We start from the raw sequence: 27,503 nt of genomic DNA, 5'->3' as shown, positions 1-27,503 counted from the left end.
CCCACCCAGAGTTTTTTTGTCACCTTCTCTCCCTCTGGCCCTGCCCACCTGTCCTCCCCTGTCACCACACTCTCCCTGACCTCTGGTCACCGGGGAGCCAGCTGTCTCTCCCACTTTCCCCTCCTGTCCGAATCCTTCCATCCTTCAAGACTGGCTTCCAAGAAACCTTTCCTGCCATTACCTGACCTCACTGCACGCTCACTCTAGCATATTGGTTGTGTTACTTCTTCAGTTTTGTTTCAAGTATGTCTACCTTTTCCATCAGAAGATCTCTGAGCCTGGTACTATGTCTCGTATTTGAAAGGCGAGGGAAAGAATAGAATATGAAACCAGACAAACCTGAGTTCAGATTGTGTGTGATGTTGGGCAAGTTACTTGACCTCTCTGAGCTTTAGTTTTATCATTTGTTAAATAAGGACAGCAGTAGTTATTTCACAGAGTTGCAGCGTGGTTGATAGGGTAATTGTTAGCCATTTAGCACGATGCCTGTCCGATTCTACACACTCAGAAACTGTTAGTTCCTGCCCCTCCCTCGACTTTGGAGACATCCGGCTCAGCGCACGCTTCAGATAAGAGTGTGCGGCCTGGCCAGGTTCCCCAAGAACTCAAGGAGCAGGGAGGCACCCGCAGGGGAGGGGAGAGGCCGTGCAAGCCGGGAGCGCTCCTGGGGCGAGGTGGGGGAGGGGTCTGGCCGGCCGGCCTCTCACCTGATGATCGCCAGCGGGATGAAGTACACCAGGCAGGCCACGACAGTCATGTACGGGGTCCAGTAGGAGTCATCGGGCCACAGGGCCCAGCACTGCACCTCGCCGTTGGAGAGCTTCCTTTTCCCAAATATGATCAGGGTGGGGATGGAGAACAGGAAAGAGAGGCTCCAGGCCGTCCCGATGAGTACCTTGGCTTGCTTTTCTGCTCAGAGGGAAGAGAAGGCGAGCGGGGCGTCTGGGGACATCCTGGGGAGCCAGCCTGGAGTCTTGTGCAGAAGAGGATCACCGTGCGAGGGTACCTCGGGGCCCCTCAGAGCCTCTGTTTCCCCGTCTGCAATGTGGCGGGAGCAGGCCCTGCGTTGGGGCCGATGCAAGGATCAAAGAGAGAGTGTGTGCCCAGAAGCTGGCACACAGCCTGGCATAGGTCTGCGCCCCCCAATTTCTACTCCCCTTCTCCTCCTTGGATTTACCTTCTTGGCTTGAAATGGTGACATGCTCCTCGGGGCGTCAGTTCTGCCTCCCCTTACCTCAGTCACACACACGCCTAACCGTGCCCAGCACAGCTGCCCGCATGTCCCTGTGACCTGCCACACCGAGGTGACTCTGTCTAGCCGAGGGCCCTCCTCCTGTCTTGTTTTACCCACTCCCTAACGCTGTAACCGTGAGGACCTTCGCCACTTCCTATAAGGCCACCCAGTTTTCCTGCGGGGGTTGGCATCCTTGTTAAATCTGTCCCCTGTGTGTGAAAATGCCTTAAGGTTTCAGATACTTGGATGGCTTTTCTCCTCAGCACCTGTCCCAGCTGCAGGTCTTCCCCTGTATTTGTGTTTCCTCCAAGACTTCTGCTTGGGTCGGGCGGAGGAAGGGAAAATGGCTAATGTCTGTTTCCACGCTTGCATCTTTCCCGATGCTATTGGAAATGACAATTTTCCAAGTGCCTATGTGGAGCCTCTGTTAATTTTGTAGTGAGGAAATAGATGACTTTACATATTTAAATGAACACTATAATAATATTCATCGCTGCCTTCCCTGTAATCTAGGACACTGTTCAGAATATTGCACAGTGTCTCCCAGAACTCATCATATTTGCCCTGAGCTAAGCAGTGGATATTATTTTTTACCCAGTGAATATGAGGCGATGTGTAACTAACCATGTTTCCCTGCTGGCTGTGGACCCCAGGCCCTCCCCCTCCAGCACGCTTTGCGAAGACTCCCCTCGTTGCGTAGACTCCCCTCATGTGTTTTCTGATACTTACTTTCCCTTGTCTCCTATTTCTTCACCCTTAAAACATTCTGTTGGAGGTGTCTTTTTGTACACCGCATTCAGTCCTCCCCGGAGCCCACTGGGCATAAATGAATGGATGGATGAATAAGCGTATCACACCTCTGTGCACATATATCACAGAGCGTCTCTCCCATTTTCCCTCCTCCCATCCCCTGCCTCCTCCTCTCCCATACTCCCTAGGGCAGTGCAGCACTGCGCCCAGAAAGCTTTGTGCTGTCCACACATGCACGCATGCACGCACACACAAGTGACCTAGAAAAAGCCCAAGAAATGGGTGTAAATTCTATTTTGAAATTAATTTTCATTGCACACAATACGTTGATATGTTTCTGGTTAGAAATTACCTTCCTGCATGGAAGTCCGTCCCTGTGGCCAGTATGGTGGGTTCAACTCCCACCCCCAGAAGTGAGGACCAGGCGGTGTGTGTTCTCGCAGGCACCTGTATATTATTCTGGGCTCTCCCTTTTTGTTGCAGTCTCTCCTCTGTCCTTCTGTCTGTCTCTATACAATATCTAGCATTGCTTTGAATTTGTCTTTACATTAATTTTTATCATACGGCATTGATTATTCTACATGTTGTTTTATCACTGAAAATGACATTTAGATTTTTTTTTTTTTTTTTGTCAGTGCACATTACTGGCCACGGCTCTACCACATCCTTACTGAGAGAGACACGGTATGTGCTAGCCAAGGTCAACTGAGCTAGGCCCACATTGTCTGAGTTCAGATCTTGCCCCTGCGCCTACTAGCTGTGTGACTTTGGGCAAGTTACTGCTCCTTTCTGAATTGCAATTGCTCAGACTGGAAGATGCAGATAATAATGGAACCTACCTCACAGAGGTGTTGTGAGGATCAAAGTGTCTAACATATGTAAAGAACTCCCAGTCACGAAAGGCATGTAGCATGCAATCAATACACCTAAGCATAGCTAGCCATTCCTCCTCAGTTAGCATTGAATTCCTGTCATTTTAGGCAAGACTGCAAGACACAACACGTGGATACATGCACATGTAGGGGTGCTTCTCCAGAGAAGACACCAAGAAGTAGAATGTCTATGTCAAAGGGCTGCTCATTTTGCATTTAGATCTTGTTAAGTTGCCATTCAAAGTGTCTGTGCCCATGTTGGCTGACGTATTCCATGGTATCTGGTGCTATTAATTCACTTATTCTGAAGCTCTATTATTTTCGTTTCCTTGGGTGTAAATCTTGCAGAATGGTATTCTAAATATACTCTCTATTTTCCACAGTTTGGCTTTTGTCACATTTTAAAAAACCTGTAGTCAAGATTTTATATTAAGGTCTTTATTCACCAGTCTTCACAGCCTTCTTGGAGCGTGTAGTATGGGTCACTAAATGCTGGGTTCTTACTTGCTTTGGTGGGTCTTGGAGAAGAGCAGGCCTTGCCGATCGGCAGAGTCGCAAAGAGTAGCCTCGTGACTAGGTACCCGCAGTCCCTCCAGGGCACTTTGCTCCAGGAATGCCTCTCTGCCTCTTCAGATCCAGCATCCCTGCTGCGTGGAAGCAGAGAGGGGCCCTCCCGACGGTGCTCAGGAACCACCCTGCCGGCTTCCGGAGCCCTTCCTGCCCCGGGCGCCTGCATGATCTGTCCAGGAAGCACTCGAAGTGCGCCCACATTGCTGCAGCAGCATCTGCGGGCACTACGGGCTGTACACGGTTCCAGCCTTCCCTCCAACCCCTCTGCTTCCTTCTTGCAGGAATTCTTCACAATCCCTGGATTAAGGAGGGGTTTCCCTCTTTCCAGTATGAGTATCTGTTAAAAACATCTTTCTAATTATTTCTATGGTTTGGGGTTAAAGTGGGCACAGCGCTTGTTTCTGGAACATGAACAAGTTGAAGTAGGAGTGTTGCTTTCTTCAAACAGGTGTGTGTATCAACCCTGCTCTAAAGGAAGAATCTGGAGGCATTAGCGGAAGGTAAAAGGGTAGCCGACCACCTTCCCTAGTGGCTCTTGGCCATCCATGGGAGGCACCAGCGTTTTTCCACGCACCATCCTTTCTTTTTTACATTTTTTTGACGATCAGACCCAGAATTGAAGGAGGTGGAGGAGGAGAAGAAAGAGGGAGGAAGAGAACCACCGTTAAGAGTGTAGCAGTGAAAACAACTCCATGCTCCCCGCCGGCCCCTCTGCCCCCTCCACCCCCAGGACAGTTCCCTAGGAAACAGCAGGGGGTGGAGGCAGCTCACCTCCTTGCAGGAACTTCATGGGGTAGACGATGGCGTGGTACCTGTCTATGCTGAGCGACACCAAGACGTAGGTGGAGGCGTAGAGCAGCACAACCTGGGGACAGAAAACAAGAGGAGCTTCGTGAACTCACAGAGTGCGGGAAGGCGCGCGATGGAAAGGTGCATGTTCTGTGAGGTGCAGAGACCTGGCCGCTGAGCCCAGGGGGCGGGGCGGGGCGGGCTTGTGGGTCCGGGGAGGAGGACCGGCTCCAGCTCTAGGACGCAGATGGCTGCTCTTGGTGCTGCGCTAGCATTGTTCGTGGGGACTGGCTCATGCCCTCGCTCCCTCACTCCCCCGGCTTCTTGGAGGCTCCCCTTTTCACGACCGACCCCCTTTGGACACCTGCTCGGTGCCTTTGCTGGTGATTGACTTTGAAATCTCAACTAGTTTTCACTGCCACAATGGACACTCCAGGATAATTAGAAACAGAAGTCCCTTTGCCTTGTATCAGCATGAGCTGCTCAGAGATGAGGAAAGAAGACTTTGGGTTTGACTGGCCTTGTTTAAATCACTGCGCATCACCTGAGCTGACTGACAGCTCCCCTTCCCCCGTGTGCGTCTCCGGTGGAGCCGTTCCCTACGGTGGGTGCTTGGGTCTCCTCTCCCCCTCCCCTCTCTTTTATTAACCTTACCCATGCCCTTTAATTATCCTGTGTGCAGTGCTATTTGCGTACTTCGCAGAGAAGGAAATTAGGATATAAGACCTTAATATCTCTTATGTGAAGAGCATGCTCAAAGTGTAATTAAATGAAAGAGTCTGGAAGGACGATCAAGGTGACGAATTGTCAGCTAACTTTGAGCCTCTTTTTCACTGGGAGTCCAGCCCCATCTCTGCTTCCTGACCTTTGGGTCAACTCCAGAGCACATTGAAGAGAAACACGAAGACTGAAGTTGAAGGGCGAGTGAGTGTTTGATGTTTTTTCTAAAATAGAAATAATGAGACTTTGGCAATAACCTTTGTGTGAATTTGTACCTTTTTGGTTTTTTCCCAGGCTCAGACAAATACCAAGCAACTATATTATTGTCCTTTATTATTCTTATTTCTATAACACTTCTGCAAATGTGTCACAGGGAGGGGGCTCTGAGGACTGACCAGAGATCGAAGGCTTCGTGAGGCGAGGCGTATAAGGAGAAATTCTCCTGGTGCTATAATGGTGTTATAGGGACAGAAAAAAAAAATGATGGTGGAGTTTAACTCCCCAAATCATTGGGATTTCTACGTATGACCCATGAGTTCATAACTGTTAAGGCGGGCCACGCGCAGTTGAGGAGGAGACAGCAGAAAGGGTTTTGCCGTTGGGAGTTCTCTTCCCCTTCCCCCCTCTGACGTCACCTCCTCAACTGTATACTGTTTAGAAGAGAAACCTCTAAAACCCAACGATTATCAAAGCTTACAAATGGCATGATGGCCAAAGGTATGTTAAGCAACTAGGACCTAGAAGGAGGCGTTCATTACAATACTACTATTAGACATATTAAATTCATAGCAAATAGCACTATGTGCGATAAAGGGATTGTTTATAATAATAATAGATACAACACCTCATAGCAAGAGAATATAAAGAAACTTATGTGAAACATGTAACATAACACTAAATATAAACTATGGTACTAAAATGTTTATAGTTTTACAGGGAAAAAACCACAAAAAATATGTAGAAAAAATTAAGCTTTAAAAATACACATTATTGTAAAAAAGCTAGGTAACATTTCAAAAATTGGTCATAAGCTAAACTATGAAGAAAAAAAAAATCCAATAGATTCCAAAAAGTGGAACTTAATGCAATTTACATCTTTAAAAAAAGCAATGAAAGCTGAAATTAGTATTATGTTTTTTTAATACCACTTGAAAATTTAACCACCCTTATAATTAAACTCGAGTCAAGAAGGAAATCAAAGTACAATTATAGTCAATTTGTAAATGTCAACAATGAAAATTCTACACATCAACAACATATGGGATACCATTTGGAGAACAGGCGGCAGTTTAAGGACATATGTTTGAATTTTCACTACCCCACCCCTCATTTCTGACAAAAATGACCTAGGAAATATGAAACCAAGTAAAATCTTGCAGAGACGTGAGACTTAAATAAAGGAAACTTAGAAACATTTTATTTTTAAAAATGCCAGACTGGATTCACTTAAAGGAAGATTCCTGGACTGACTAAAAAAATTTAATGTACTTTATTTTTTTAGGGCAATTTTAGATTTACAGAAAAAAAATGAGCAGGTAGTACAGAAACTTCCCATATTAACTGCCCCCTCCCTGCCACTTTCCCTTATTTTTGAACATCTTACATCAGTGTGGTTCATTTTTTAAAGTTGGTGAACCAATATCGACACATTATTGTTAACGGAAGTCCATGGTTTGCGTTAAGGTTCACCCTTGGTGTCAGGCATTCTGTGGGCATTGACAAACGCATCATGTCATCTACCCAGCATCACAGTGTCATACAGAAAACTTTCACTGGCCTAGAAGTCCCCTACACGTTTTATTTTATTCAATCCCTCCAAGTCCGTGGTGACCACTGATATTTTTTACTGTCTCCATAGTTTTGCCTTTTCCAGAGTGTTGAATAGTTGTAATCACACAGTAAGGAGACTTTGCAAATTACCTTCTTTCACTTAGCAATATTCATATAAGATTTCTCCATGACTTTTCATGTCTTGATAGCTCATTTTTTATTGCTAAATAACATTTCATTATATGGACATACCATAGTTTATCATCAGTTTTTTTGTGTGGCTCGATAGCTCATTTTGTTTTATTGCTGAATAATATTTTATTGCATGGACGACCCAAAGTTTATTCAAAGTTCAGCTTTGAGAGACATTTTGCTTCCAGTTTTGGGCAATTATGAATAAAATTGCTATAAAGATTCTTACACAGGTTTCTGTGTGGATATAAGTTGTCAACTCAGTTGGGTAAATCTCTAGAAACACAATAAATAGCTAGATCATATGGTAAGACCATGTTCAATTTTATAAGAAAATGGCAAACTATCTTCCAAAGGGGCTGTACCATTGGCTTTCCCACAATGAATGAAAGACAGTTCCTGTTGCTACGCATTCTCTCTAGCATTTCGTGTGATCAGTTTTTTAGATTTTGACCATTTGATTAGGTATATAGTGGCATCTCATTATCATTCTAATTTGCAATTCTCTGATGCCATAAAATGTGGAACTTTCCATATGCTTGTTTGTTTCCTATGTATCTTCCTTAGTGAAGTGTCTGTTTGATCTTTTGCTCATTTTTAAGTGTGTTGTTCACTTTCTTATTGTTGAGTCTTAAGAGTTCTTTGTTAATTCTGGATATAAAACGCACATTCATCAAATGTGTGTTTTGAAGATATTTTTTCTTATTCTGTGCCATGTCTTCTCAGTCTCTTAACAGTGTCTTTCACAGAGAAATTTAAAATTGTCATGAAATCCAACTTTTTGATTTTTCTTCTCAGGTTTGTATCTACAAAGTCATTGAGACACCTGAAGTCCTCTGGGTTTTTAATATTATATTCTAGTAGTTTTATAGTAATGCATATTTCACTCAAGTCTATGATCCATATTGAGTGAGTTTTTGTGAAAGGTATAAGTTTGGATTCTCCTCCTCCTCTTCCTCTTCCTCCTTCTCCTTCTTCTTCATTAGATGCCCATTGACCCCAGCACCATCTCTTGAACAGGTCCTCTCCTTTCTCCATTGAATTGACTTTGTTCCTTTGTTGGCTGTATTTGTGTGCATCAGTTTCTGGGGTCTAACCTGTTCCATTGATCTGCTTGTTGATTCTTTCACCAATTCCGTGCTGTCGTGATTACCGTAGCTTTAGAATAAGTCTAGAAACCCAACAGTACCAGTCTTCCAAACTTGTTCCTCTTCAGTATTGTGTTGGCTATTCTGTGTCTTACCTATCCATATAAAATTCAGTTTGTCTATATCTATAAAATAACTTGGTGGAATTTTGATTGGGATTGCATCAAATTTATAAATCACATCGGGAAGAGTTGACTTCTTAACAATAGTGAGTCTTCCTATCTATGAACATGAACTATGCATTTATTCAGATATCCTTTGATTTCTCTTATCAGAGTTCTATAGGTTTTTAATATATATCTTGCACATATTTTGTTAAATTTATATCTCAATATTTCATATTTTGGTGCTGACATAAGGGCTATTGTGTTTTTAATCTTAAAATCAAACTTTTTATGGCTGATATATGAAAAAACTTTATGAGAAATTAACTTTTCTACACAAATTTTGTATTCTTAACCTTGCTATTTTCACTTAATAGTCCTACAGTTTCTTCTATTATTTTGGATTGTTTATATAGACAATTTTGTCATCTGTAAACAAAGTTATTTTAATTTTGTTTTTTTCCCAATCTGTATACATCTTATTTCCTTTTTTTCACCCTGTTGGTTCTTTTGGGGCAGTGCTAAATAGGAGTGGTGAGAGAAAATGTCCTTGCCTTGTTCTCAGTCTTAGGGGGAAGGCTTCTGGTTTCACACCATTAAGTATGAGGCTGTCTGTAGGTTTTTAACAGATATTCTTTATCACGTTTAGGAAGTTTCCCACTCTGCATAGTTTTCTGAAAGTTTTTTTTTTTAATCTTAAATGGGTGTTGAATTTCATCAAATGCTGTTCTGTGTCTATTAATATGATCCTCTAAATTTTCTTTACCTTTTTGATATAATGGACTACACTAATTTTTTACTTACAAGTTTTGTAATTGTCCCACAGTTTTTTTTTTTTCCATTTTTTTAAGTACATATTTTTTTAGACTGGTTTTAAGTTCACAACTAAACCGAGTGGAAGGTACAGAGACCTCCCATGAACTCTGAGCCCTAATATAGCACAGCCTCCCTCATTACTGTAATCCCAGACAGGAGCGTTAGAATCAACACACAGGTGCTTGGAACCAGTATGTCTTCCAGTCACTGCAGAGAGCCTGTGTGTGAATGCTGGGCCCTGGTTTTGACACAGTCAGACAGGCGAGGGCTCAGCCTTTGCCTTCACCTCCTGCTTGACCAAAACTTCAAGGTCAGCCAAGGTAAGAGCTGAAGTTCTCTCCTGTTTCTTCCTGAGCTTGGGCACAGGCTCTTGGCCCTCCAGATTCTCAGGACTCTGTCAGTGATTTTCTAAGCATCTGTGAATATCTCATTACTCTGCTTGGTTTTTAAACGTATGGTTGATATATCTTTTTAAAAATTTCATGAACTGTATTGGGGTGACCTTGGTTAATAAGATTATATAAATTTCACAGGTATAATTCTATAATATATCATCTGTGTACTGCATTGTGTGTTCACCACCCAAAGTCAGCTTTTTAAGCTTCGATTGAGTCTGTAGTCTCCCCCAACTCTTATCCAATACCTCAGGCACTCACAAAGTTAATCAATTGCCTGTAATTGTTTTTGACAAATGCCTCCAGGGGGAAGGCATTTCACAGTAGGTGAGTTTTGAATCAAGTAAAATACAGGCAGCTGGGCAAGCGGGCTCTTCTACAGAACCACCAGAGAGTCGAATACTGACGATTTCCCAGGAATGCGGTGTTGAAAGGGCTCTGGCCCTCCCCTGCTCTCCAAGGGCTGCCCGGAGATTTGCTGTCACCGTAAATGCGAGCTGTTAATTCTCAAGGCTGCCTCGCGCTCAAGGCTAGAGGATGAGGCTAGTGTAAGCGAGGACACCTCCAATACTAGTTTTCTTACTGAGATTTAGCCATTTTATTGAATAAATCCTCCCTGGATTATTGCAAACCTTTGTTTAATTTCCAGAGGGCTTAAAATTTTGATTCTGACAATTTTTAAGTTTTCTTTCCCTTTATGGGGTAGAGAATTGTCAGAGTTTCCTTTGTTACTGGAATATATTTTGTATGTAATGTTATTTTGACATTCATTATGCACAGTATCAGAAGGAATATTAGTGACATGAATAACTCTGGGTCAAAAGGCACATATTTAAGTTAGCAATTAGGAATACTATAGGTTATGTCGCGTTTTTGAAAAATGTGAATGTAAGTGTGGCAGCCATCCTCCAAGATGTCCCCAGTGGCCTTGCCTCGTGGCTTCACTCTCTTTGCGGTTCCCATATCTCCATTCGGAATCAGGCCTGACTCCTGTGATCGATAGAATAATGTGGAGGTGATGATGTATGACTTGCAGGGTGAGTTCATCTGCCTCTGCTCCTGTGCTTTCTTGGGTTTCTGATTCCTGGGAAAGCTGATTGCTCTGTTGTGAGAACACTGAGGAATATTTGTGGAGAGGTCCAGGGGCAGAAGAATGTAATATTCTAGTAAAAGCTAGCACTTGCTTGCCTGCTCTGTGAGTGGCTACCTCGAACGTAAATTGTGCAGAGTCCAGGTCAAACCTTCCAATCACTACAGTCCTGGGCAGCGCCTGATGAACTTTGAGATTAGCCTTTTGCTGGATCTGCCAGGGCAACTGTTCCTGAATGCTTGGCTAAGAGTAACTGGGAAATAAGAAATGTTACTTGTTTTAAACCACTAAGTACTGGTATAATTTGTTTCCCATCAATGGATAGAGGAAGCAGTTGAAAACATTTATCTACAAGGAAGCAAAAACCCTCAAGAAGAAATGTGTTTTAAAATATTACCCCTGAGAAAATATCAGCCCCAGAAAGAAAGGAATAAGGGCTCTTTTGCGTAGGCTCAGAGCACAAAAGAAGATTTTTAATTGTAACTATTTCCTATTTTCTAAAGATGGAATAACTATTACCTAGATCTGAAAGTGATAGAACAAGTGAAAATCATAATCTCACTTATAAGTATGATGCAGAGATTCTTTAAAAAGAATCATACAAACAAATGGAATTTAACAGAATAAAGTTTTCCAGAGATGTGTTATACCCTGTAAAGCTACAATAATTTAGACCTGGAGTACTGGTATCAGAAATAAAATGTATTAATGGAAAATCATTTTAAGAACTCAGGAACAGAACACACAAACCTAACACCAGCTATAAAATATCCCATTCTTTCCTTACTAAGCTGAAGCGTCTTAATCTATTTTATACATGTATGCTGTATTAATAATGAAATATATGCATATGGTATATAGGTAACATTTTACACCAAATATATATATTTTACAATTTTATTTTTACACTGAAGCTTATTCAAGAGGCAGAGCGTAAATGTCTTTAATCTAAAAATAGATACCAGCAAAAACTGAGAAAATAAGTATGCCGGTTATAAAAGAATTGAAAAAGGATAATAAAATATAGAGAACAAGAAATTCAAAGGTCAACAGATGCTTTAAAAGGTCCAATTTAGATGGTAATACAAGAAATACAAGTTAAAACTACTAGAGTTCATGCCTATTTTCTAACAAACTGCTAACAGTTTTGCAAATAGAAGAGTAGCCAGTGTTGGGTTAGTTTGAAGGGGAAAAAAGCAAAAAAGACATTAAATTTTTTTCTGGAGATTACTTAGTGCTGTGTACAGTCTGAATGTTTGTGTCTTCCCCACGTTCACATGTTGGAATCTTAGAGCCCAATTTGTTGGCATTAGGAGGTGGAGCTTTGAGAAGTGACGAGGTCATGAGGGTGGAGCCCTTATGAATGGGGTTAGTGCCCTTATGGAAGAGACCCCGGGGCTCCCCTGCCCCCTCTGCCATGTGAGGATATAATGGGAATTCTGCAGCCTGAAAAAGGGCCCTCACAGGACCACGCTGGCACAATGATCTCAGACTTCCAGCCTCCAGAACGTGAGAAATAAATATTTGTTATTTGTAAAGCCACCTACTCCGTTGTATTTTTGTCATAACACCGTGAAGGTACTGAAGCAGCCAGACTATGTCAAAAGCCTTAACATCAGCCTGCAAATTTTATTTAATGCTTACAACATGAATGTTGATATTCTTATGATTGCTTGTTTGCATTTTCTTTATATGTCTTATTTTTAGCCAGAGAAAAACATTTAAAAAATCTTACAAATGTTGCTTGTCCTTTCAACTAGAAGAAAGTGAGCAGTTTGTTGAGTAGGAGTGTGAGGCTTTATGTTATTTTCCCATGAACACCCCGGAGCTGGCTTCACTGTTAGTCTGTCTCATTGTGCTTGGAAGGTGCTGCATACCTGCAAGTAGCGGACCACTCGACAAACCAGGTCAGGTGCCATGAAGTCTCCAGTGAATCGCCAAATAATATCCGTCAAGATGTTAACCAGTCCCGTGAAAGAGTCTAAAAAAAACACACACAGAGATGATTAATTTCATTCTCTTTCAAATTTGCAACCATGACACAGTAGAAATGAATTCCTGGGAGATTGTTTTTTGATTTATCAGGAGGCTATTGAGGGAAAAGTCAGTCAAGACAGGAGTCCCTTCCTTGACTTGTGTCATAGGAGCTTGTTGCCACTTAGATATAGTCACCTAGGAAGGACTTAGATCATGGCTGATGAGGCATCATACCAATCATAGAGCTGACATTTTACGACACTGAGGAGAAGACTTAAGGGGGTTCAGATCTGTGCCAAAACAAGGACTCTGTGAGGATCAATAAAAGGCAAAACTGCGAAAAGAAAAATATTTACTTGCAAGAAGCCCCTCACACTTCTCCCTTATGCGCCCACTATTTTACAGCTTGGACCTGACCTCTTGTTACCGCCCTGCCACCCGTTATAGCCCCTCTCTTCCTGGGTTCCTCTGCTTTTGTTCCTTTTTTCACGTCTGCCCTGGGAAAAAAGTCACGCATGCGATCTATCGCTTTCATTCCCTTGGTCAAACGAGAGAGGAACTAGGTCAGAGCACCTGTGCTCTGTGGTCATCTTTCCTCAGCCCTAGTTGCAGACTGTGGAAGCTGCACAGATGTCTACAGCTGAAACAGTAAAAGATGGGTGTCTAGGAGCCCCCCTCACCCCTTCATGACAGGCATCATTATTCCTCAAAACGGTGCTGCGGGGATTCTCTGTTGATTGATGGGTAGGGCTGGTACTTAAAACTGGATAAGGAAGGATTCATTGACTTAGGGTCACTTCCTTAGGACATGGGATATAATATTGTCAAGGCCCCAAGAACCAGGGCAAACTCACTGCTAGGGCTGATCTAAGAAGCTGGGAGAGATCAGTGGTCATTTGTAAACAAAACGGAAAAGCCTGAGTTGCCCTGGTAGACAGTAGAGAAATGGACACACAGGCCGAGGGAAACGGACATGTAATTGATATATCCTGTGAAGCCAGAAGACCCACCAGGGGATCATCTCCCCTGGAAAGTCCCAGAAGACACTATTCCCCAAGCTCAGCAAGGACGTCCTGGTGAGAGGCGTGCCAGCACCATGGAGGATCCCAGTGGCGGCTCCCACCCGCAGGCCGGAGCAGGCGGTGGGAAGGCGGTCATAGAGTCCGGTCTGGGTGCTGCAATGACTCCCCTAGCCCTTCCCCAAAGGGGCCTGTTGCCACTTATCTGGTTTTGCACCGAGGAAAGAGGCATATTTAGATAGTTTGAGGGATACTAGGCACAGGGTCTACACTGACATGACACCTAGAGACCTGGAAAGACATCATGGCCTCACTGAAGAAGAGAATCTCGCGGGGCCAGGTGATAACTGGAATCCGGTCGCACCGGCTGCTCCGCTAGATCTGACGGCCTGTCATTGATCATTTCCCCAGCCTCCGGGTATTTACTGTGAATGGATACATTTGACAGTTGGAACTCTCCATGTTGGTTTCCCCATGGTAGTGCGGAAGGCCAAGTGGAAGGTGGAAGCCTTCAATTCATTCGAGTCCTTCAGTGCATGTCTGGGGCCTGCAGAAGTGGGATAGGCCCTGGATACCGACTGCAGACCCACGAGCTCGGCGCTCAGGCAGAGGCTGGGCAGGCCTCACTCGGGAGTAAAGAGGATGCATTGGGCGGGATCCAGACACTCATGAAACGGAACGGCTGAACAAAGACTCCAACTTCAGGGATGAAGCTATGGTGCTCACACTTCCATTTCTAGGGGCTCATGTTTATTGCTGTGCTTCAGCTCAAGAAGAATAGCAAACGCTGGAAAATCATACCTAATGACTTCAGTGAATGCTAGAAAATGTGTTCCTGTTAGGACAGAAGGGAGGCTGGCACCTTGAGCAGCATGTGGCATGTGCTGCATATTGCTGTGTATAATGCGCACCCACGCTTTTGGCCCAAACTTTCAGGAAAAAGAATCTTTTGTTTTAATCTTTAAATTTAATTTGTTATTTATTGATTTTTTTGTATTGTAAATGAATTGTAGCATTTATTTTTGAACATATGGTACAAGAAATTTTATGTAACAAATAATTACAAAACACAAGAACAGGTAGAAGGTATTTCATGTACTACCCATGTATAATGTGCACCCTTACTTTTCCCTCAAAAATTTGAGCAAAAAAGTGTGCATACACAGCAAAATATGGTAGTAGGTGCTCAGAACATAGCTGCTGAACAAATTGTCACACTGGTTTGGCAAAGGCACCAGGGCATTTTCTTTTAATTAAACTTTTTATTTTGAAATAGACTCACAAGAAGTTGCAAAATCATTACCAAGAGGTTTCATGTACCTGTCACCTACCTTAGCCCAATGGTGACATCTTATGTAACTAGAGTTCGTGCCATGGTTTAAAGGAGAATTATCACTCTCAGTCCACAATGAGTAGGCTCTTAAGGGATGTTATTAAGCAGTTATTCTATCCTTGGATAGATCCTAAGTATTTGAAGTATTCAAGATTATTTACTCTAATAAAAAAATACAATTTTTTATTAGAGAAACTACAACTCCCCATTTTATAAATGAGTAAACTACATGAGGGTAGAACATTTTCTTGAGATTTCATAGCAAGTTAGAGGCGAGGCAGGCTTGTAACCCAGACTCTTGGGTGTTGGAGTCCACGGTTTTCACCGCGCATCCGTGGTTTCTTTTCTTTCTCTTTTTTCCTCTTCTTTTATTTCTCCTCTCTCCATCCCTACTCCTTCCGTCCTCCCTCCCACCCTCCTTTCCTTTGTAATGTTCATTGTGTTCATTCTCTTTTATTCCCTAGACTGAACTGCAGGCATATGTCGGCCTCCCATCCCCTATTCCTGCACTGGCTGCCCTGCTTTCTCTTTTGGTCCCTTCTATTATAGGGCCACTCTGCCCACAGAAGCTGCTTTTATTCCCGCAGAGAACAGGGGAGGTAGATCTTCCCTTTCTCAGTCTTCACTGTGGACAGGATGGTCTGAGCCACCCCACCCCACCCCCCAGGCCCCCCAGCCTGTTAGTGTAAAAGCCTTCTCTACCATCTGGCCTCGCCAAATTCCCCACCTGGCACTTTGGGATTGGACACCATAAGGATCATATATTTGTGTTCTCAGATATGCATCCCCTCTGCCTGGGATGGCCTCCCTCCACTTATCAGTTGATTGAATTATCTACCTTTCACTGTCTAGTTGTGTGTCTCCTTCCCCAGACACTGTCCTTGACCTTTCACATGACACAGCCTACACCGAAAGGACATGTTTCCTCCAGCCTCGTGCCTGTCTGTCCCTTCCTCTTTGTTTCTCTGCAGGTGACAACAGTGAGAAGCACTGGCAAGCCCATGGGAAGTACAACAAAGATGTCAGACGACGTGAGCGGGGTCTTAGAGTTCTGGGTTGTGACCCGGTCACATAGGAATTTCATGTTGTTTTTCCCGGAAGGAACGGACTGGATGAATGAGTCAAATGGGCACTGGAGTAACTTGGATATTCTCTCTGGGTTTTACTTATTCCTTAATTTAAAATAAGGGGGGAAAAGCCCCTAAACTCATGTTTCTCTAGATCAAAGTGGCTATGTGAACAGTTATAATGCACTGCAATGAAATTTCTTTTTTTCCCCTGGAGCTCAGCCTTAAATAAACCCACACCTGGGAGTAGACTCTAAATGGAAATAAGCATTTGTTATTTGCTATTAAGCAAATGCTGCTCTACCTGATCAGCAGAAAGCTATTTAGTTACCTAACTAATTGAGTACATGGCAAATAAACCTTTCCTAAATGGTAATTAACAGGACCTGGGGAACAAAAGGTACACTTTAAAGGCTTAATCACTTCTATGTTATTATTCCTGCTTTTTAAAATTTATTCAGTCAAAGATCCTAGGAAACTCTTAATACTCAGAGAAGCCAAAGCAGGCTCACAGCAGGCTTTAGTGTGCCTTTGATGTAATTTCTTGCAAACATGAATGGGGTTCCCAGTTGAGCAAGAACATGCGTGGGGTGCACAGAAGTGCAGAGTGGAGTCTGACTCCTGAGCTGAGCCCTGCAGGACCAGGAAGGATAGGTCAGCGGAAAGGGAAGTGAAGGCCATTGATTGTAGGCACAGATGACACATGAGCAAGGCTCTGGGGGTGGGAAAAAGATGAGAAACTAGACATAAAACAACCTCGGTGCGTTGCTGCCGACGCCTCGAATAGGAGCTTGGAAGTGGTAAGAAACGCAGCCAGGGAGAGAAGAACCTAGACTTTTTCAGGCCTCATGTGCCAACGAAATGTGTGCGCATTTCTCCTGTGTACTGTGGGAGCTACGGAATTTCAATGTAGTCAAACATGTGTTTTAAATAGATTTCTTTAGTTACTGGGGGTGGGGAGGCAGGTCAATTTGGTAGATCCAATACTGAAATTACCATTATACTTGAGCAGACGTTCAAGGATGAGATATAGAGAAGGAGACAGGTTTGAGATATACTGTATAAGGTAAAACGAGGAGAGTTTGGGGGTTGAGGATTAGATGCTTTCAATGTGAGGCAGAAGAGGATGTCTACAATGTATTACAGGCTGCTGGCTGGGGTGTCCCTGGTGGGTACTTGTGCCTCCTGAGAACACAGAAGAGAAGCTCATTGTACAATATTTGGGTTGTTTTCAGTTTTGGGCTATTCCAAATAAAGCTGCTATGAACATTCATGTATAGGATTTTGGGTGAACTAAGTTTTATTTCCCAAGGATAAATCCCCAGGAGTAAGATCGCTGGGACATAGGGTAGGTGTATGTTTAACTGCAAAGGAAACTGCTGAACAGTTTTCCAGAGTTGCTGATTCACTGTGGGTTCCCCCACACACAAAACAGAAGTATGAGGGACAGAGTGGTTCTGCATCCTTGTCAGCACTTGAGACAGTCACCGCCCCGCCTAATCCACAGGGCACATGCTCGAAGACCCCCAGTGGGTAACTAAAACCGCAGATAGTACTGAACCCTCCATATGTGGGGCTGGCCAAAAAGTCCATTACACTGTTTTCGTACCATGGCTCTAGGAGTGCTAACTTGTCTCGAACTTCATTCCCAACAATTTTGTTAGATTGTATTGTGACAGCTGTCATATAAGTGTGCATTAAAAAATCTTATCAAAATTGGTGAATTTTTGGGCAGCCATTTTCATATTGAAGATGGAAGAAAACATGCAATGTTTTTGGTGTATTATGCTTTGTTATTTCAAGAAAGGTAAAAAAAACAATTTAAATGCAAAAGATCTGTGCAGTGTGTGGAGAAGGTGCTGTGAGTGACTGAGCGAACATGTCAAAAGTGGTTTGCAAAGTTTCTTGGTACTATTGACTTTTTGGTCAAATAATTCTTTGCTTTGGGGCTGTCTTATGCATTGGAAGATGTTTGGCAGCACCCCTGGCCTCTCCCCACTAGAAGCCAATAGCGGGAGACAGCTGACATACTCAAACTATCTAAATCAGTAAAGTTATTGGTGAAATGAAAAACGTGTCTTTTATTTTATGGAAAAAAACATAACAGACTTTTTGGCCAGCTGAGTACTATATTTTTCCAATACATACACACCTATAATACAGTTTAATTTATAAAGCAGGCACAGTAAGAGATTAACAACAACAACTCATAATAAAATAGAACAATTATAACAATATACTGTAATAAAAGCTACGTGAATGGCTTTGGGGCCATTACCAAGTAAAATAAAGGTACCTTGAACGCAAGCACTGTGAGATGCGACAGTCAGTTTGATGACAGACAGCCACTAAGTGACTAGAGGGTGGGGAGCTTGGCGCGAGATTTTATCCCGCTACTCGGAAGAATGTGCAATTTAAAACTTAAGAATTGTTTCTTTCTGGGATTTGCTATTTAATATTTTTAGATGGCGGTTGGCGGCGGGTGACGGAAACTGCAGAAGGTGACACTGTGGACAAGCGGGACTCCTGGAGAGGTGGGTTGTTTCCTTTCAGTCATTCTCCCAGGCAGCTCCGGTCTCGCCTCACGGCTTCCGTTGGCCTTTCCCCACTGGTAGGCGATGGTGAACATCTTTTCATGTGCTTATTTGGCATCCATATTCCTCTTTCATAAAGTGTTCCTTTAAAATCTTTTCCCATTTTCCTAAAAAAGGTTCTGGCTATTCCAATAAAGCTGATATGAACATGCCCATCATTATTTCAAAGTTTCTATCACATAGCTCTGACACCTGAGCCAGCTGTCCGGATCTGTCGATTGCTGTGGTTCCTGACAGCGGGTGACATTTCCTTTTTGTGTCTCATCCATGCTGACTGAGGGTGGGCATTGTGTGTAGAAGGTGGTGAGAGGTTAGGATAAACAGTAGTTGTGGGCATGGGCGCATATCTCAGAGGCTGCTGGAGCAGGGTGTTGGAGCAGCGCTCTTGGGAGCCTAGCTGGGCTTGGGTTTTGTGGTTGCTGTGCTCGTTGTCTGCCCCTGCGGGCTTCCAGCTCCTCTTTGGATGCTCTACTAAGGTGGGAGCTGGGGTGCCACAGGGTTTTAAGGCTCCGCTTCCACTTTCAGTTGCATTTTTATTCCTGGTCCAGTGCCACGGTTGCTGCTCCGAGCTTGCTGGCGGCGGTTACAGAGCTCTGCCTCGTCCTGGCTCTGCCTTGTCCTGGCTCAGCTTCATCCTGGCTCAGCCTCAGTCTTGCACAGATCTGGGTGCGTGGGCCTTGGGGGTGGGACGTCCTCTATATTCCAATTCTCCCCCACTAGGGCAACCAAACTCCTGCCTTGTATCTGTGCAGGGTGTTGATGGGAGAGAATTTCATGCCCCTCTCCTGGGGGCAGGAGGCTTCCAATGGAATTTGTGTAGTGTCCTGGGCCAGTATTTTATGCCTCCATCTCCAAGAGCAGAGGGGTTTCTGTGGTTTTTTGCGTGTCTTTCCTTTTGCTCCAGGGCAATAGTACCTTGCCCCTCAGTGGCTTCAGGCTTTGTTGAGAGAGGGGCGGGGCAGCAGGGCAGGAGTTCATGGCTTCCTGCAGGCAGGGCCTACACCTTCCTGTTCCTCCACACGGGCTCTGCAACAACTCCTCAACTCTGCTGCTGGAGCTGGAAGCAGCCATGGGCGATCCTTGGACTGAATGAGCACAACTGTGTCTCAATAAAACTTTATTTATAAAAATAGGCTTCAGGCTGGGTTTGGTCTGTAGGGTGGAGTTGGCCAGCCCCTGGCCTGCAGGTCCACACTGGTTTGGGAACCAATGACTTTTGGAGCTCTTCTCCATCTGATCTTTTCTGACTCTAACCCCAATTCATACTATGAGAGAAACCCTTTCAACTGCATATTCCTACTGGCAGCTGGTTAGTTGATGAAAACATTGATTAAAGAAAGAAGCACACACACTTTATATTTGAATATAAAACATTAATGTGCATTTATTTGTCCTTTATTTAAAGCAGGGCCAAGGCTTTGATTGGGTGCATCATATTTTTTTGTGCATAAAATACCCCCGTAATTTCTAGTTTTGGTTTCTTTAAATTGGAATGAGAACTTGAAATATCAGCAAGGCAATTTGAGGTAGAATCCCATTGAAGGGAGTTTTATCCTCCTCCATCCTTCTTTCATAGGGGCACTTGCTGAGTTTTATTCTACTGAAGGCTCTTTAAGCAACAGTAAAAAAAAAATAAATAAGCAAACTTGTCTTTTGAAAGTATCCATATTAATTTTTACAGAAACAGCTACTCTTCAATGTTGTTTCTGTTAATTATATCATTTCAATAATAAGTACAAAGGACATCAGCTGGTTTGGGAACAACACCTCTGACTCACAGAACCCAAGAGGTGGGAGCAGAAATGGACAGGCTCACTAGGGACTGTTCTCCTAGTCTGGGGGCTCAGCAGGCAGGGTCTTTTGCAGAAAGAATGGAGGGTGTTGGTTAATCCAGTGAGGCACGTATGAAGAGTGGCTGAGAGAGCCTCTACTGAGCCCTTCCAGTGCCTTGACCATCCCCAGCTGTTCCCTCTGCCAACCTCTTTCTTTATGTTGCTCCCTTGACTTGGACATTCTTTATACACCTCTACCTGAGATACCTCTCAACTCCTCTCAGTTGAGTTCAAGGTTACCTCCTTTATGAAGCCTTTTTTGACTACTGAGTTTGGCTGATTCCCTCCTCTGGGTCTCTCCCTATGGTACTATCTAAGTACCTATAACGCATTAATACATTTTGTATTTCTCTCTAACTCCACTATACTATGAAAGGATAGAGATTATTTTATATTCACCTCCTGCCTCTGGATCCCAACATTGTCTTGTGATGTAGTAAGAGCTTGGAAACTTCCGGTTAATGAAGGACCACATTATTACTCCTGTTGCTGGGTTGGCAGGCTTTGGCAGAACCAGTTTCACAGAGTGCGATGAGCCATGTGACCATCTTCTTCCACGTGGATTAAGATAATGATTACGGAGTCAGATGCTGAAAGGAGGGACATGATTGGGCACTTTGATCCCCTAGCAGATTTCCGGAAGTGCTCTCTGGTTCTAAGCTCTCTGTTGGACTCTGAGCTCCTAGCTGGCAGGGCCTGTGCCATTCTCACGTGTATAGTCTCATTCTTTTTCAAAGGGTCTTGTGAGATACTCATTGCTTGCCAGATAAAGGAGGAAATGTTGGCCTACTCAACAGACTGGCAATCTTCATAAAAATGCAAGGCCATTAGGGTGGAGCTCACCCTGCCCAGAGAGCAAGTTGAAGACCATTTCTTAGAGTTCTACCTGCTCTCAACTGATGCATGAACTTTTCCACACAGAGCAGAACTGTAGGGATAATGAACATCTAGCAAGCTAAGTAACTCTTTTTCTTGGCAAGCGAGTAGTGCATGAACATTTATTGCACCAGATGGGAGGCTATTGAATGCAAACACAACTTTTATGGTGACATTAATATTTCTAATAACATAAGATCACTTTAGCTCTGACTGCTGTGTTATGGCTGAGAGGTGCTCTGGTTTTCCTGGAAGGACATTGTGGGTAACAATGTCAACTGTGAATCTCCAGGGTGTGCAATGCTCCCAGCTCAACTCAATGACTCTAGTGATGGTTTTGTTTTTAAAACAAGAAAGGTGATAACAGCTTGTTTTCTTGCAGTTGCACAATAAATTATTTTTGATATTGCTAAGGGTCCCTCTTTCTCCCACTTTTAAAACAACCATGTGCTTGAGGATACTTTAAGTGGAACAAGACTTAAGGACCTGAGGTGAAAGTTTGTCTGATGACAGAACTTGCATTGCCCAATCTGCTGTCGGCACTCAACAGCCAATTAAAATTATTTCTAAAAAAAAAGTAAGTTCCTGTGTCTATAACTTTTGGGCTCACTTTACAATAGCAGTATAATCCTGGCACTCTGCCCTTTGCCAAGATAAGTATTAGCTGAGCAAATGGCACAAACTGTCAACCCCCAACTCTTCATTAATCCCCAGAAAGTGGCTCGTACCTCAGTCATTACTGCTCAATTAGGTAAATAATAATCACATCCATTCTCATTAGAGCACTCTCTTCACATAAAGCTTTGTTTCTGAGCTTCTTAATTAGTCTTAACAAGTCATAAATGTCATTAGTGTCTCTCTTTCTTCATTGGTCCACCAAAACTAAAAATCATGTATCTAATTTAAAAAACTCAGGTCCTTCTAAAACCCATTCTCTTTGCTTCTGCTGTGTGTGAACACTAAGAACTTCCCTGCATGAGGCCAACTGGCAAGCCTGGGACATCGGCCACGGCTGAGTTGGTGAAGAACCCTTCCACTCACATGCAAACACAGGCTCAGCAAGAGCAAATGCTTCCTCTAAATGAATGAAAATCAGGCACCGAGTCACCCCCATTTCTCCTCCTCATTCCGTTTTAAGGTGAAAGTTCTTGAAGCGCAGTCACACACAATCGGCACCACACAACGCGGGGCTCCAAGTGTGCTTGAGTATAAATAGAAGAAACGGGGACCTCGTTTCCTCTTTTAATGAGATTCTTGTTTTCCTGGTAACAAGAATCGAAATCAATGGTCTGGGATGTTTAGAAATCCAAGTGAAGGAGAGGAGAGTTCCATCCATAATGATCCAAGCGATGAGTTCTTTGAATGTCTTTTTTTTTTTATTTTTTGCAGTTCTCGTCCAAGTACATCTGAGTTGTAGCAGGCAGGGGTGGAAGTGGTTGACTGTGACAAGAAATCTTTGGTCCTCGTCTCCCTTTGCTGCAGCCAGGAACAGGCTTACACATAGGGAGATGAGGCGGACGCGGAGAGACGCTGCTCAGATACCTGTTCAAGAAAGAAACTTGCTGTCCGGCTGGCCAATGTGGCGCTCAGGCACCCTCCCGCTGTTAGGTTCCTCGGGGCTCGCCTCAGCTTTCTAGCTGAGGTCATGCTATTCGCACGGTGAAACCCTGACAGCGACGGAGCGGGGTGCAAGGAGAAGGGTCCCGTCACTTCCGTCCAACGTGGGAACCGTTGAGTGAGCGGTCAGAGCCTGGTGGCTTGCCACTGTGCTCAGACGGGTCTTTCTCTCCTGCTTCTTCCTTTGTCTTTTCATAGGTGTTACTTTCCCCCAAACTGTTGCATGGCTAATTTTGTTTTAGCATCTGTTTCCCAAAAAACCCAGTGGGAGGCAATAGGAGGTAAGGCAGAAAGAGTCATAGATCGTTCAGTGTCTGGGGATGGTGGCCTTACAGGCTGCCTCTGGCTGACCTAAGATCTTAGGAAAAATCTTATTTTCTCAAAAATAAAGCCACCATGAAAGCTACTGGGATCTGGAAACTACTATGGCTGACGACTTCTATTCTCAGAGCCCATCTGCCAAGCAGCCTACCTGCCTGTGTTAGGCCCTGTGGTACTGGCTCCTGTTGTAGGTCTGTGAGAATCTCTGACTTACTCATCAATGCAGGGACATTGATGAGGATATTTTATTGACATACTATCAAAGTCTTATATATAAAACTCCACAGATCAGCATTCTTGATCAAGAAACATCTGGCTGGGCATTTTTCCTCGAGGCTAGAATGAATTGTAGCTGATGAATTTAAAAAAAAATAATACAGATATTTTTATTTTTTAATTTATTATCCTTACCCAAGGACATGCTTATTGATTTTAGAGAGAGTGGAAGGGAGGGAGAGCGAGAGGGGAGAAACATCAACTCAAGAGAGAAATATTGATCGGTTGCCTCTGGCATGTGCTCTGACTGGGGACCAAACCCTCAAGCTAGGCACGTGCCCTGACTGGAATCAAACTCGCAACATTCTGGTTTAGGGGATGATGCTCCTGCCATCCGAGCCAAACTGGCCAGGGCAATGTCTGCTGAGTTATGCCCTTAGTTTCGGCCGCTAGAAAGCACAGAATGAAATACGCTCAGCTGCAGTAACTTGGCAGCACCTCAAAGCCTTACTCTTTGTCTCTGTAGCTGGAGTTGAATATTTTCTATGACCCTCTTATCTGGCATTTTTCATTTTGTTGGGTGTGATCTTACATGTCTAAGCCGTGGGTGTAGTGTGGGTCCTGGAGCTTGAATGCAGGGTTTCGAACGCCGTCTCTGCCACATAATCGTCATGCCATCTGGGGCATGTCACGAGCCACCCCGCGTCAGCTTCTTCGTGAACACGGGAGAGGAAGGTTACCTGCTTTTTAGGGCTATTGTGCAGATGAGATGAGCTCATGCATGTGAAGTTCTGAGTAAAATGCTTGGAATGCAAACCCTCGGTACATCGTCTTGGTGCCGGGAGCACAAACAGAGCTGAGTGACCAGGCAGAGAGCTGCACGGACTGGAACGAGAGCACAGGTTTCCCTGTCAGTCCGGAGCTCCTAGCCAATTTGCTGGAAGATAGTTTTATGGAAAAAAAATTATAACTAAGAGGTCGCATCTTTGTTTAAACTAGATCCACAATAAAGACTGGCTCTTTTATTTTCTATGAAGCATGCTAGTTAATTTAACATGTCTGATATCCACTAAGAAAACAGCGGTGGTTAAATTAACTGATTGGCTGTCAAGGGAGAAAGAACCAAGCCAAATGTTGAGTGAACAGAACACAGAAAAGACACCCTGAGTCTTAGTGTCTACCTTATAAAACCGAGCTAAGTATACTTACCATGTCATGGTTAAATGTCATTTAAATGTTGGGACAATAGCGGCGCTCAGTAATGTAAGCTTTCCTTCCTTTCTTCTCCTCGCTTCCCTTTCTATCCCTTCCCTCTTCCCTTAGAAGGTTTAGGAAGAGATTGCTGGGAAGAGAGCCTATGAGGCAGGAAACGGGGAGATCGTGAGCACCTCCTGGAGATCTGGGGAGAGGTAAATGGACGACACCTAAAGAACAATTTTAAGACATTTTTTTCTGTGTCTCATGCAGGTTATCACCACTAATAAGTGCCGCAGCCTCTGGACTGAAATTGGATGATTGTTTGGGGCACAACATCAGGCTGTGACTGGCTATAAGGGGGCTCAGCTTTGTGGGGGCTGCCCATGTGGCAGAGAAAAGATAGGACGTATTTATCTGGAAGAAGATTCAAGGTCACCCTCCTGACCTTAGCGTATGTTCCTTTAAGAGCTGTCGCTTGGAGGAAAAGAATAGACTTCAGACTAATATGGGGCTGGGCTCAGGGTCTTTTCTCAGAGACACCTTGGTGCTTCCAAGTAGCTTGCTTTCAGGAGGAGGAGATTATTCCCACTGCTAGAGGGGATCATGCAAAGCTCCTCAGTCTACGTTAGGGATTCAGGCACTGGGGGAGAGACGGATGCAGGGACCCAAGCTAAGTCTCACAGCCTTTGTCTATGATTCCATAATGACCTGCTAGGTTCCTTTCCGGTGCCCCCCACCCCACCCCCGGGAAGGAGACTCCCCACACTCCCATCAGCCTTCTCCCCCATCTCCGACCCCAAGCCAGCCCTCCCAAACCAAAGGGCTCTTGGTTGTAAACAAATGTAACTGACAGAAAATTAGTCCTAATGCTCCAGGGCTAATGGCTAAAGCCACTTACTCTCTCAACAGCATTTTCTTTTTAATGAGGGCATCAAACCTTGGCCCTGGAGAGATTGTCTAATGGAGAGATTCCAGGAAGTGTGAAACGCAGAGAGGAACAGAATGGGCTGACGGCTTGCCCAAGGTCATACAGCAAGGTGGTGGCAGAGCTATGACTAAAACCCAGCTGCCCCGACGCCCAGCCTCACGCTGTTGCCCCTGCCTGAGGCTGCTGCTCGTTCGGTCCCGCTGGAGACTTTCCGCCTCATTCTCAAGCTGCGTCGATGCTGTGGCCCAGCTTGAGTGTGAAGAGGCTGTGATGTGAGACCCACGCACTCCCCCTCACTGCCAGAGCCTCGCAGGAAAAACAGTAGGAAGCCTGATCAATAGATATTATGCAAATGCCTAGAGCAATAACATTCCCTTCCATTACCAAGCTAACAGTCTCAGTAAAGAACATGCCTGGATGCTGGCAGTTTTATTTTTCCTGGTTTGTCAAACTGAAATCAGGCTCTGACTGATGCCCATATGAAAGCATAAAAGGTACATGACTGGCTGAAGCCCAATTCCTTTTTCTCTGAATTAGAGGCTCTCGCCCCACGGGCTGGCAAGAGCCACCAGCTCTGTGCACATCAATTATGCTCTCTGGCTGAGCACCTTGCGGAGCAGAGCTGGGCAGGAAACATGCCCACAGCCACAGCGAGTCTCACTGGAGAGGTGGTCCCCATAGAAAGCAAGCAGCCAGGCAGTGGTACCCGGAACCCTTTTCTCCATCCCTCTTCGCTCTCTCCCACTGGCCACACCAGCCAAGGGATCCTGGGATCTAAAAGTGTGCATTATGCTTTTGTGTGTAGCTGTGCAAGAAAAATAATGTTCTTCGTCTTCTAAAACGGAAATTAATTGCTAGTATACACTCCTAGTCTGCCGGATATCAACAACTTAATTGCAGACAAAAATAAAAAAGCTCTAAACAGAAAACAAACAGCAAAATGGCAGAGGTACATCTTTCTTTGTCAGTAATTACTTTAAATGTAAATGGATTAAACTTGCCAATGAAAAGGCAAAGAATTGATAAACATCATTATCCAACTATATCCTGTTTAAAAGAGACTCATTTTAGATTCAAAGATGCAAATAGGATGAAAGTAAAAGGCTGTAGAAAGGATTCCATACAAATGGCAGCTGAAAGAGAGTTGGGGTGGTATTACTAATTCATTCGCTCACCGTATATTTATTAAAAGCCCACTACGTGGCTTTTATGTAATAAATGAAATAGATAAAAATCTTCTGATGAAGTTTACACCCCAGCGGTGAGGTGTAGACGATGAACATGGCTGGACTTAGGAAACTTAAGCTCAAGAGAGAACTCCTGGGTGGAGAGAAAACTCAGGGTGTCCTCGGCACCGACATGTTTTAAAAGCCATGAGACAGGATGATGCCACTAAATGCAGATCAAATCGTTGATGTCAGAGCTGAAGGCATTCTATTGCTATGACGTCAGAAAGAAGAGAAGGAACCAATAAAAGCTACCAAGAAGGAGCAGCCCGTAGGAGAGATGCAGAACCAGGAGATTTTCGTGGCTAGAAGCCAGGCAAAGAAGCATTTTCAGGAAGCGGGAATGACCAGTTGTGTGTAACACTACTGCAAGTTCAAATAAGATGAAGCTTGATAATTGGCTCCTAGGTTTAGAATATGAAGCTCATTGAGGAGACTTAAACCAAGCCATTTTAGGGGTATGGTAGGGGCAAAAGCCTGCCTGGCATGGATGTGAGCGGGGATGGGAGAAGAGGAATCTGTCAGCATGAGTATAGAGACGGTCTTCTAAAGGGGGGTACAGAGACAGAGTGGTTGCTGGGGGAATGAGTGAGAAGAATCAACTGTTTTGTCTGCTTTTGTTTGTCGTTTGAGAAACAACAGCATTGTGGATGCTGACGGTTAGTATCTGGCAGAAAGGGGAGAACCATCAGGGTGGGAGGAGCTTTCTGGGGTCATAAAGGGAGTAGTTAGGTGGCGTTTAAGCAGGGGGTGCAGATTAGCCGTGGGAACACAGGGAATTCAGCCGCATCCCCAGGAGGGAGGGCAGCAGATAAGAGGCTGATGTTGGCAGGAGGGTATGGAGCTGCAG

The 27,503-nt window shown here is 44.1% G+C and overlaps 1 protein-coding gene across 2 annotated transcripts in view; it reads right to left on the bottom strand.

Annotated features, from left to right (window-relative positions):
• The window catches only part of NPSR1 (neuropeptide S receptor 1), a 98,925-nt gene that overhangs the window by 23,506 nt on the left and 47,916 nt on the right, over positions 1 to 27,503 (bottom strand). The window contains exons 3-5 of one of the 2 annotated variants that reach the window (XM_054571266.1): positions 12,328 to 12,431; positions 4,198 to 4,291; positions 708 to 909 (exon numbers count right to left, since the gene is read on the bottom strand). In XM_054571266.1, coding sequence (XP_054427241.1) covers positions 708 to 909; positions 4,198 to 4,291; positions 12,328 to 12,431 — 400 coding nt within the window. The remainder of the gene's footprint in view (positions 1 to 707; positions 910 to 4,197; positions 4,292 to 12,327; positions 12,432 to 27,503) is intronic. The other variant, XM_054571267.1, reaches the window with a different exon arrangement.

This window comes from Pteronotus mesoamericanus, unplaced genomic scaffold (assembly GCF_021234165.1).
Source record: "Pteronotus mesoamericanus isolate MK-2021 breed Mesoamerican mustached bat unplaced genomic scaffold, CSHL_Meso_final contig_220, whole genome shotgun sequence".
In the NCBI taxonomy this organism is placed as follows: Eukaryota; Metazoa; Chordata; class Mammalia; order Chiroptera; family Mormoopidae; genus Pteronotus; species Pteronotus mesoamericanus.
Note: the sequence above shows the minus strand (reverse complement) of the source record. Positions and strands in the feature narration are given on the sequence as shown.